The sequence below is a fragment of the Leptidea sinapis genome, chromosome 12 (genome assembly GCF_905404315.1).
Source record: "Leptidea sinapis chromosome 12, ilLepSina1.1, whole genome shotgun sequence".
Lineage (NCBI taxonomy): Eukaryota > Metazoa > Arthropoda > Insecta > Lepidoptera > Pieridae > Leptidea > Leptidea sinapis.
This window is the reverse complement of record NC_066276.1, coordinates 6,046,959-6,059,793: the sequence shown is the minus strand read 5'-3', so window position 1 is coordinate 6,059,793 and position 12,835 is coordinate 6,046,959. Positions and strand designations below refer to the sequence as shown.

At 36.1% G+C, this 12,835-nt stretch overlaps 1 protein-coding gene across 2 annotated transcripts in view; it reads left to right on the top strand.

Annotated features, from left to right (window-relative positions):
• Positions 1-12,835, top strand: part of LOC126967169 (coronin-2B-like) — a 40,463-nt gene that overhangs the window by 24,598 nt on the left and 3,030 nt on the right. For both annotated transcript variants that reach the window (XM_050811633.1, XM_050811634.1), the window contains 7 exons: positions 885-1,049; positions 2,934-3,140; positions 4,652-4,756; positions 5,905-6,042; positions 8,580-8,682; positions 9,314-9,492; positions 11,399-11,548. In XM_050811633.1, the coding sequence (XP_050667590.1) occupies positions 885-1,049; positions 2,934-3,140; positions 4,652-4,756; positions 5,905-6,042; positions 8,580-8,682; positions 9,314-9,492; positions 11,399-11,548 (1,047 nt within the window). The remainder of the gene's footprint in view (positions 1-884; positions 1,050-2,933; positions 3,141-4,651; positions 4,757-5,904; positions 6,043-8,579; positions 8,683-9,313; positions 9,493-11,398; positions 11,549-12,835) is intronic.

The window sequence follows — 12,835 nt, the reverse complement described above, 5'->3', positions numbered from 1 at the left end:
ATACAATGAGATGTAATTCAGATGCCACATCGCTACTAACCTACATTTTTATTCACCTAGAAGTTACCTCTCCTTCTATCGCGTAACTCTCACCTCTTCTGACGAAATTAGGGTTGACTTCTTTACCTAAAAGTTTCGTTGTCAAACCTAATCAAAATATTAGTTGCAGATAGTAATGTGTGCGTTGAAAGATCACGACATAGTCAAACCTACTTAGCATGTAGGAAAAAAATAGGTAGCTATCATGAATGGTAATTTCATTATAATAATAATCACTTTAAATTAGATTGTTTCAGTGTCTTTAGGACGCTTAAAAATATTAAATTTCGATCGGAATGACCTTTAATATGCATTGCTTTAATTATGTTTCTTCATTTTTAAAAAGCGCGCGTGCATCACTGCTCGCTCGTGAGTCCCTACTGGCTGGTTTACTCTGTAGAGGCCGCAGCACGTACTTTTACCAGTGGGATGCTCCTGTGCAATGCACAGGATACCGGCTGGATTATGGGTTCCATAACGGCGCTTATTTCTGCCGTGAAGCAGTAATGTGTAAACATTACTGTGTTTCGGTCTGAAGGGCGCCGTAGCTAGTGAAATTACTGGGCAAATGAGACTTAACATCTTATTTGTCAAGGAGACGAGCGCAATTGTAGTGCCGCTCAGAATTATTGGGCTTTTCAAGAATCCTGAGCGGCACTGCATTGTAATGGGCAGGGCGTATAGATTACCATCAGCTGATCGTCCTGATCGTCTCGTCCCGTATTTTCATTAAAAAAAAATCCCAAGTAGGTGCAAACATTTGTATGGTGAATATTAATGTTTGTTTCGGAGCCGTGGATGTTATGTTTGTATGTAACGCCACTATTAAATGTTTGACTGTGTAGATATTCGTGTGGGACGTCGGCAAGGGTGAGGCGGTGAAGATAATAGACTGCCACAGCGACGTGATCTACTGCATGTCGTTCAACCGGGACGGATCACTGCTGGCCACCACCTGCAAGGACAAGAAGCTGAGGATCATAGAGCCCAGGCGGGGAATCGTGCTTTCCGTAAGTTACTTAGATCATTGATACGTCTGGATAGACTATGACGGCTGTGAAAACGTCTAAAAAAGTTGAGTTTAGAACTAACCTCTATTTTGTGTTGTTACAAAGTAATAATAATAATTCTTTATTTGGTGCAAAAAGAAAATACAATTTTGCTTAAAATTACCCTCGACCCCCAAACTAGGATAGCCCGTGACATGGGGGTATGTCTTTTCCCAGTTGTGCAATGCAAAATGTCTAACGACCGTTCCCAATATACTATCTACAGATAGTGATAAATTACTACCTTCTACTGTCAATAATCTGAAGCGGTCCCAATATACCCGATAAGTCATTCTTATCGCCTTATATTGGGACGCGTGAATGGCAATTTCCATACAAACTTCTATCGCTGGTAAACTATACGTCCATCCCATTGACAGACAGCGTGTACGGATAAGGTGAGTTACTGTCGATAAGTTTATTGGGACAGAAAACTCAACGATAGGTAGATAGACTTAATATTGGGAACGGCCGTAAGAAAACATACATCAACATATTTTAAGGTGACTAACAATGGTGGTTATGCAACTAATGATGACAACTAAATTACTATTTTATATATAATTTTGGATGTGTGTTGTGTGTGTGAATGTGTATGTGTGTGTGAGTATGTGTTTAGCTTTAGACTAACCTAACTGTAGACATTGACGAATAAGAGTCTCAGTAGCTTCGTAATTTAAGTTCCTTATCATGTTCTTGAGTTTATAACTAAGTTCATATATTATACTAGCTGACCCGGCAAACGTTGTTTTGCCATATAAAGTATAATTCACGCGATAGTTTTATAAGTAATAAAATATTGCCTATATTATAGCCTGTACATCATTTTGTTCTGTTGTCAATAGGTTTTCGATTTTACACCTTGTGTTACAAAATAGCAATTTTATTACGGATCCCTAATTTTGAAAAAAAAAACATAGCCTATAGCCTTCCTCGATAAATGGACTACCCAACACTGAAAGAATCATTCAAATCGGACAAGTAGTACCAGAGATTAGCGCGTTCAAACAAACAAACAAACACTGCAGCTTTATATATTAAGTATAGATGCATAATTTTGAGTGTCTTACAAATCGCGAGTGTAAGACGTAGCTTGTCACTGGCCTGTTTTTTATCAGTTGTCTAAGAACAAGAGACTATCTTGACGTACAAATTATCTGAGGGTTACAATATATTGTTGAAATTTAAATTGATGATACGCGCAAAAAATTGTTTTTCTGGTCTATATATTGCAGAAATATTATGCAGGTTTTGATAGTAAGTATTTGACTTGTCCTGCAAGTTTTAGATTCGTTCAACTTATATTGATTTTAAGAGGTGAAACAAGAGACTTTCGTATTATCTAAGGCTTCTTGTAGATGACATCGGTTAATACAATCCTCGTTAAGATAATCAAATTCTTCGATTTTTAATATTTTTTCTAATGAAATGCAGGTATGAACACCATCACAAAAGTTCGTTCCTAAGGGAACGCGATTTTTTTCGAGTTTTTAAGGTTTTCTATCAAAAGAGGTTCCACTGTATAAATGTAGATTAATTATAATTAAAACTGTCTAATCAATTTGTTATATTGATGAAGTGATCACCCTCACTTCTAGGATTAATACACAAATAAAATTTGAAAAACAAAATGTTATAAACGATGCGCGACTCTAACCCACAAACTCTGGCGTTCCGTGTGAGTGCTCTAACCAACTGAGCTAACCGTTCGAGTGACGTATCGTCATAAAATCTTGTATGCTTTGTTCTCAGATTGTGGCTTCATCTGGCATCGTTCACAAAATTTTGTTTTACAAATTTTTTTTGTGTAATACTGTCTCATGTGGTTCTTGCACTCGATTTCAGGAAGGCCAATGCCACAGCGGCACCAAGGCGTCGAAGTGCACGTTCCTGGGCAACCAGGGCAGAGTACTGACCACGGGCTTCTCTAGATACAGCGACCGACAGTACGCCGTGTGGGAGCAGCACGATCTCAGTAAACCGTTAGTCTGTGAGACCATTGACAGCTCTTCTGGCGTTGTCTTTCCCTACTACGACTATGATACCAACATGGTAAGTTAACTAATTAAATAGAAATAATATTTTCTGTTGTCACATCTAGTAACTCGTTATCGATGAATCAATGTAATCTCGTGTAGCGAGTAGTGTCTTAACCGTAGCTCGACTGTTAATGTCGACCGTCCCGTACAAGTATTATAATTTTTATAAAATATTATAATATGTAGTAGAAATTAGAAATTTATATAACATAATAAACTATACTTACCTACTTAACCTATTTTAATTACTATTTATTTACTGTACGCTCTAATATGCAATTTTGTAACACACTTTTTATAACATAGCCTGTAGGTTCCATTTAAGTGGAAATTCCTGTATGGAGCAATAAATGTCTTAAACCATGCAAGTAACTTTTTTTATGAAAATACGGGACGAGGAGAGCAGGACGTTCAGCTGATGTTAATTGATACGCCCAGCCCATTACAATGCAGTGCCCAAAAATTCTGAGCGGCACTTCAATTGCGCTCGTCACCTTAAAATACAGTCACACATAAGATGTTAAGTCTCATTTGCCCAGAAATTTCACTAGCTATGGCGCCCTTCAGACCAAAACACAGTAATGTTTACAGAATACTGCTTTACGGCAGAAATAGGCGCCGTAGTGCTACCCATAATCTAGCCGGCATTCTGTGCAAAGGAGCCTCCCACTGGTAAACCTTAAACTCATGGCACCCTAAGATGGCCGTTCTATTTAATTTGTCTGCTAGAGAAGCTTTGGTATAATTAACAACTATACTTGTCTATAATAAGACATTTTTAAAATGACCATCACAGCATACCAGTGCCTGTATTGGCTGTTTAGTTTTTTTTTTTATGGAATAGGAGGACAAACGAGCGTACGGGTCACCTGGTGTTAAGTGATCACCGCCCACACTCTCCTTCAACACCAGAGGAATCACAAGAGCGTTGCCGGCCTTTAAGGAAGGTGTACGCGCTTTTTTTGAAGGTACCCATGTCGTATCGTCCCGGAAACACCGCACAAGGAAGCTTATTCCACAGCTTTGTAGTACGTGGAAGAAAGCTCCTTGAAAACTGCACTGTGGAGGACCGCCACACATCCAGATGGTGGGGATGATATCCTAACTTAGTTTTTAGGATTGCGTATTCCCGCACTTCACAATCATAATACAATAAATATTTAAAGCATTCCCTTCTTAATTGACTTGGTTATATGTTTATGCCTTACTTTCAAGCAACAGGGTGGGTAGGTTTTACCGCTGCTCACATCATAATTTATTTTTTAATAAAAAATTCCTATGTGGCAACGAAATAACACTTTCTTTAGAAGACTTTTAGCCTGTGAATATAGTTAGGACTCTTAATAATAATAATAAATAGTTTAATTTAAAAAACTTATCACAAATTTAGCCCGCATATTCACTTTGATTTATCTAAAATTGGATTTAAAAACAATTTTTTGTATTGCCTCAGATCAAAAGAAGGGCTTGTCCGTTGACTTGATGACAGGCATGGAAAATGTAAAAGTTTGTATTACATTGCAGGTATACCTGGCAGGGAAAGGAGATGGAAATATCCGTTACTACGAAGTGGTCGATGATGCGCCCTATGTGCATTTCCTCAACCAGTTTCTGTCCGGCAATCCGCAGGTGAGTCAAATTTTAATATATGGCATCAATTAAAATCTAGTACAGTGTATAACTGTGTAAATAAGCATCCTACTGGTATATCTATATATATATAGATATACCAGTAGGATAGTATATATAGTCACTCATCACGATATCTCTGGAACCACTAGAGCTAAAGACTTGAAATTTGGTAGAAATATTCTTTTCGCCGAGTAGAGGTCAGCTAAAAACTGGAAAGGATTTTCCAAAATTCCATTTGCAAGAGTTTTTTTTTATTATGAATAGACCTAAGTGTATTACTGTTGGGTCAGCTAGTCCACAATAAAGGTATAGCCAAACTTTCTTCAGTAAAATCGTATATTGACTTCGAGGAGCACCCGACCCGTCGAGTCGACCCGTTCAGTCCTCAACAGGTATTCTAAATATTAACGTCGCGTTGGTATGGGCTAACAAGATCTAGTTAATCAACTGATAATTTGTAGTGTTTGAACCATTATCTTAGTATACTAGCGTAATAGACAAACCCTGTGTGACAGTAAGGATAGTTCCTTACATTAAAACCTAGGTGAGAAAGAGACGGAATAGATGGATCGTGAAACCGTTTTGAAACAATTTAGTGTCCATTAGTCTCCTGTCGAATTGGACCGCATTTTAATTTGAGTGTTTTTATCGTAATTGTTCTGTGTTTTAACGGATATTAATTAAAAATATAATGGTGCCGTGTTCTGTGTTAGATTGTGTTATTATCTACAGCAACAATCTATATTATAAAGAAACATTTCACAGGTAAATACTGATTCTACAATACTGCTTCGTGATGCATATTTTCGTAGAACATATTCACTAAAATATTTTGGAGTACATTTTATATACGAAGTAAACACTTTATTTTCTAAAGATTATGTTTATTTAAAAAAATATGTCTTAGAAAATAAAATTTTGTATACGTAATAATGACGCCGTTTAGCAATATTTGTCATTGGGATTGTCTAAAATCAAAATACTAGACACTTCAGTAAAATCTGTAATACTAGCACACATGAACATTTTAAATTTAGTCTCTCCGTAATCATAAGGGTGTTTTTCTATTACGCTAGTATGTCTATTCGATTCATTAAAAGTTTTGAGTTTCAGTAAGTGTTTGTAATAAAGTTTGACATTTGCAGCGTGGGCTGGGGTTCATGCCGAAGCGTGGCGTGAGCACGTCTTCGTGCGAGGTGTTCCGCTTCTACAAGCTGCACACGGCGCGTGGGCTGTGCGAGCCCATCGCCATGGTCGTGCCGAGGAAGTCCGACTGCTTCCAGGTGACTGACGCAACTACTACTACTTTTTAAAGAGCGCAAAACAAGAATGCTGGGAGAGTTTCTTGCGCCGCTTCTTCTCTCTCAGAGCGCCATTTGTTTCCGCAGCGGTAGTAGTATCTAGAGGTGGGGTTAATCGTTAATATTGCTTAACTTGTTAAAATGCTTATACGAAAAAAAATAACATGTTAAGCAAAACGCTAATTATTATAACACTGTTAAAAATTACAATTCACAAGTAACTATACAGCGTTATATTTTACTGCTTAGTTAAATTTCACCATTTGTTAATTTAACATTAGCACAACATTTTATTTATGTTAGCAGTTAGTTACTATTAATTAGAATATTAAACAATCTGCATTTATTTTGGTATTTATGAATCAGTTAGTTACTGGGTGTTAGACAGGTCACTAAACTAGGTACGAGGTGTTAAATTTAAATAGATCACATCAATCAATGAATTTTCCTTCATACTTAAACAGGCTTAGGACTGATACATAGACTCTTGCTGCACAAGTTGCAAACAGCACTTTTGTTCTCACTCCTCACAAAATAGTCATATAGCAGCAGTACGTCGTCGTTCTGCTTATATTATGCGTATAAATAAGTTTTTTTACACTAAACCTAGACCTAAATATTATATTTACAGTTATTTTAATATTTTAAAGTTTTTGTACACTGAACACTAATTTCGGTATTAGAAATAATAGAGAATTAATTTAATAACCGAAATGTAACTAAAAACCAAAAATATTTCCGAAACAATAATGTTCGACACGGCCCCGCTATACAAAATTATGACTAATTGAGTAACACTGAAGTTGAACAGAGAAAAACACATTCGTTATAATTTCAAATTATTAATGTATATATCTATATATTTATTTATTATTTATATATCTATATGTTTTACCTAATTCATTGAAGACTTGGAAAATTAAATGCTAATTTATCGTGCAAGTGAAAATGATAGCTACTGCTTAAGTCATAAATAGCAAACTTGATCAATATTTCTCAGGTTTAATAACATAAATGTGCTAATTTTTTTCATTTAAATAAACATAGACTTTATGGTATTTTAAATAAGGCACCAATTTGCATTGTATTTTTCACTTGTGAAAATGTCACTTATGAAAATTAGTCTATTTTGCAATAATAGAAGTTGTGATAATTTTAAAATAGTGTACTAAAATTTTTTAGATGGCGTTGAAACATATAAAATAAATAGTCTTAGATTATACGTCATCTAGTGTCACTTTCAGAAACTATTTCCTATTTTCATATCGAACACAGTGATTGAATCTCTCGAGTATAATACGACACCATAACGGTTTTCGATAGATGGCGCTGATCACAGATCATTAATTAATAATTAGGTACCCGAGTCCTGACTTAAAAAATTAACTATGAAGTTAAATATAGTCTTTTAGAGTATTTATTAATAACATTGTTAATGGTATTTTCTGGTTAACAGTTAATATTAATTGTTATAACTTTTAGCACCCACCACTAGTAGTGTCTAGTAGTATAAGAAATGACATCAAAAAGAATTCTAAATGAAACAATTTTGAGAAAATAAATGCCTTTTATGCCTTTACTTTGTAGCGGCTAGTGAGACCTACCTTATCATACATTTTATTTATGGCATTGTTATATTACAAGTAGCGCTGGTAATTCGATATAAATTTTTATTTAAATGGACTGTACTTTATTTTTTTATAATTGAGGAATTAATGTGAGTCCTCTTAGATGCCTACCTCAATCTGCAAAATCGAGCCAACGATAAAATCGTGACCACTAACCTTAAATTTCCTCGCCTCTTCCTGCCACGGATCCAGCACCTTAACTTCCAGCTCGATGCACGGCACTCGTAGCTCAATAGAACGTAACTCAATATTTCGTCACGGCCGTTAAAAGGAGACTTATGAATCGAAACCGTTACGTAAGACGCAACAATAGAACAAGGGAGTTTTCAGAATGCATATTGACAGCACCTCTTCTTCAAAGTTGTCGGACGCGGACTCTCGACTCTGTGTGTTTTTCGCACAAGCCGGTAGGCGTTGACAGCTGTCACTTGACCAAATTGAGGGTACTTAGAAAATATAACCTTAGCGGTCACTTCCTTCCACCACCCTCATTTGCAGATTGATCGAACAGGCATAATGCAGTTTCGAAATCCGCACTGTCCGTTATACTTGACTTAACGATTATATTTTCTAGTGTGTCTATTCACCATGATTTTATTTAGTTGAGCCCTTTGATAGCATAACGCGTAGGCCTTTAATGGTTGTTTATGACGTAGAACAATGGCTGCCAATTGCATAGAATGACAGCTGTGTAATTATATAACGAGTTAATTACTAGGAATTGAGAGAGAAACTTTATTACATCAAATTTATATATTTTACACTCGACCAGTTCAACTTTTCATGCTAGATCTCCCTTATACTCTTTCAGGATTCCCTCATCCAAAACATTTTTTAACACGAAAGCTTGTCTAATCGTCTAATAAGTTTTAAATATAAATTGTGATACAGGAGGACCTATACCCAGACACGGCGGCGCCGCAGCCCGCTCTGAGCTCTAAAGACTGGCTCAGTGGTATGAACGCACCGCCCTTACTCATCAGCATGAAAACTGGTAACCTACATCAAATTTAATATCTTTTTAAAGTTAAAACTTCTTTAGCATCGTTGTGATTTGAAAGTCGATGAAACGAAAAAGCGAGACAGTAAAAAGAGACGGACACATATATTCATAAGATTTCACATGTTAGAAAAAGAGATAGGAAGCATTTTACAGTGTTTTGGTATCAGCCGATAATAGCTGAAGAAGAGATTGTCATATGTATGACTTGAGTATACCTTCTTAATATATTCTGACGTCGTGCATTCGGCGTATTTATACATAGATACCAGGAGAACATAAAAATAGTAGCGGTGATAGTAATGTCTTTCATAGCGGTTGAAATCATGTGTCATTCTAGTAGCATGTACCAGGACTTCATATTTTAGAGGTTCATGCACAATGCAAGTTTCACTTCTGACATGTCTACTTTTTTTACTATTGATCACTAATATAAAAACTTGGAACACTGGCATCAATGCCTTGCAATGTAACAGTAATTTTTTTTACCATTTACTAAATGGAACTCGAACTCTATTTACGTATGTTTAATCAAAATATGTCTTACATGTCAAAGAAGTTGGCGAGAATCATCGAGTGAGTAAAATTCGCCCATGTGTGCTAAATATTTGATTGGTGTTTGCAGGTGTGACGATTTCAACCCACAAGCCGCGAATGAGCAACAAGGACGCGCCGGCATTGCAGCCACAAGACGCTAACAACCGAAAGAAGTTCGCATTCCTGTCGCGGGAGACCACGCCAGACTATCGCCCGCTGGGCACCTGGCACCATGAGAACCACCTCAACGACAACGATCATGTACACGTGAGTTGACTACAAGACGTGTTACATTGTAAATTTATTGAATTAGGCGTTACTTTGCGTTTAAGTCTTAGGCTTCGTTCACACGGCATTGTCCTGCACGTTTTTTTGTAAGATTTTTTTTTAACGTATAGTCAACCGGGTGTTCATATGGTAAATTTTCATTCGTGTAAAAACGAATAGCCGCAGTTTCCACACAGTTGTCACACCCCTCCAAAAGACGCTCAGGTACTGAACGCTTCTTCGGTTGCTATTCGATAAAAAACGTGTGACATTGTGTCGTGTGAAGGAGACAAAGCTATACCTTATGCTACTGCGAACCGAATACGTCAAAGTTCATTCGATTTGCTTGACAAGTCCGTTGAGTATGTGTTTAAACGTATAAGCGGTACACTTTTTTTTTCAGTACAATCGACGTGTGAATGGATCTATGTACGTTGTATGGTTACTATTTATACGTTAAGACGTATACTGCAAAAAAACGTGCAGGACAATGCCGTGTGAACGAAGCCTTATGTTACGTTAGACGACTCTTAGTCTCGCGCCAGATTTTGGCGAGACAACACGTCCTGAGGATGCCTCGTGTAGACGCAAAACACGTGTCGAATTGTTTTAAAAACAACTATTGGCGGAATTAACACTAAAGAAAAAAAAATCTTTAATCATTTTTGTTACATTGTCCCTAGCGCGCCATAGTTCTGGCTGTATGGCCTCGAACACTTGCCTACAACTTGAACATAATCTAATATATAAAATTCTCGTGTCGCGGTGTTTGTTACTAAACTCCTCCAAAACGGCTGAACCGATTTGTATGAATGTTTGTGTGCATATCGGGTAGATCTGAGAATCGGCCAAACATCTATTTTTCATATACCTACATGATTAAGGGTGACCCTCTACATATATTTTTTAATGTTTTTGACAATTTTTTAGCATTCAGAAATACATAACTACTTCAAATTTTCACCTTTCTACGATCTACAACTATTTTTGTATCTCGATTTTTATATTATTCTGTTCCATCTACAAATCCGCTTTAGTTTTAGTTTTTAAATACTTTATATGGAAATACAACGTTTGCTGTGTCAGCTAGTGATAATATAAACTCACTTACACAAATTATCTTGCCCCATACTAGACATAGCCTGTACTATGGGTACAAGACAACGATATATTTAATACAATATACTTAAACATACATAAATACATATAAACATCCATGACTCGGATAAATAACATGCCTGTACTAGGAACAAATTAACAAAAAAAATAGTTCTTGGGGCTGGCAAAGGAAGTGAAGGTGAAGGTTTACCAGTTGGAGGCTCCCTTGCACAGGTGCTGGCTCTAGCCAGCCAAAGTGTACCTATGGTACCCATATATTATTATGACTATTTCTGCCGTGAACCAGGAATGTGTAAGCATTATTGTGTTTCGGTCTAAAGGGGCACCCTAGCTAGTGAAATAACTGGATAAATGAGACTTAATATCTTGTCTCAAGGTGACGAACCCAATTATTGTAATGCTGCTCTGAATTTTTGGGTTTTTAAAGAATCCTCAGCAACGCTGCATTGTAATGGGCAGGGCGTATCAATTACCATCACCTGAATTTACTGCTCGTCTCGTCCCTTATTTTCATACAAAATAAGAGTTACAGAAATTCCAAGTGCTTTTAATCTTAATTTCTATTCATTCTGTCTGTACGCCATATTAATTATCTTTTGTATATAATTAATTAATTTAAGTAATGCTATAAAATATCTTCATAAGTGGTTTTATCCTTAATCTCTTTTTACGAACAACAATTTCAGATATTATCTAGCTCATTATTGAGTAGGTAGATATTTTCGTCACAATATTATATTAGCTTGTTTCATTACCGCCATTCTAATGACTAATAAATGTCGCATAGGCAATGGACAAGAGTCAGAAGACGAGCGCGAACCAAAGTATGAAGTTCCACCAGCTGCAGCGAATGTTCGGCAAACAGAGCGAGGACATGGAACCCGTGCCACTCTACAAGCAGATAACACACGGTGACGTCTTCACCACTGAACACGAGGTACGTTATTACACATATTCCAACATTTTTACCAGTGGGAGGCTCCTATGCACAAAATGCCGGATAGATTATGGGAAACACCACGGCGCCTATTTCTGCGGTAAAGCAGAAATGTGTAAACATTACATTAGCGTTCGAGTGACGTATCGTCATAAAATCTTGTATGCTTTTGTAGTTAGCTCAGTTGGAAGAGCCACTCGCACGGAACGCGAGAGGTCGTGGGTTCGAGTCCCGCATCGTTCATAAAATTTTGTTTTTAAATTTTATTTGTGTAATTAAATAATATTTATCTACACCGATGCTTTAAATCCTCTATTAAAAATTCTAAAACAGTTAGCTTATTGCCAACATTAAAACACCCAATGTCCTAATAACCATTACATCATCCAAACGAGTGTTGTAATGTTGTACTGAAATTTAATACAACACTCGTTTGGATGATGTAATGGTTACTAGGACTGGCTTTTTTAATGTTAGCAGTAAGTTACCTGTTTCAAAATCTTATAAAGAGGATTCATAATTTATGGGTTTAGATAAAGTCTTGTATGCAACTGTTGATAATTAGGTATTAAAACACTCATGTGATACTATTATCTTATTATAAATCCAAATTCCTGTTTTAATACCCTTTATTACACAACAGTTGCATAATAGTTATTTATGCAACTGTTGTGTAATAAGGAGTATTAAAACACGAATGTGGATTTATTTCACGAGGCGAATAATAATAGTATCACATGAGTGTTTTAGTACCTAATTATCAACAGTTGCATACAAGACTTTATCTACACCCAAAATATGAATCCTCTTCTTTAAGAGGATTCATATTTTTATTATCTTTATTCTGAAACAGTTAGCTTAATGCTAACATTAAAACAGCCAGTCCTAGTAGTAATCTAATATCATCCATTACTGATTATATACAAATAAACTAAGTATTAATGAAAGAATTATTTATTTTAGTAGTAATTTACATTTTATATAGTGCAATAATTAAAATTCACTTGAATATTATGTTCTTTTGGAAATTACACGCTCATCTTTTGTAAACAAAACAATAAAAATATCGAAGAAAAATGGCGGGGATTCGAATAACTTACTTTTTTTTACGGCGCGCGACGTTCTGTTCGTGTGGAACGCGCGTAATCCAAAATGTTCTTTTTTTGAAATTCATACAGATGCCACGAATCGAGCAATAAGAATGTGGCTGACTGTTGAAACACTTTGAGCATGAAGGGATCGAAAAAAAAACATAGGAGTGTTGTTATGAAATTCAGTACAACATTA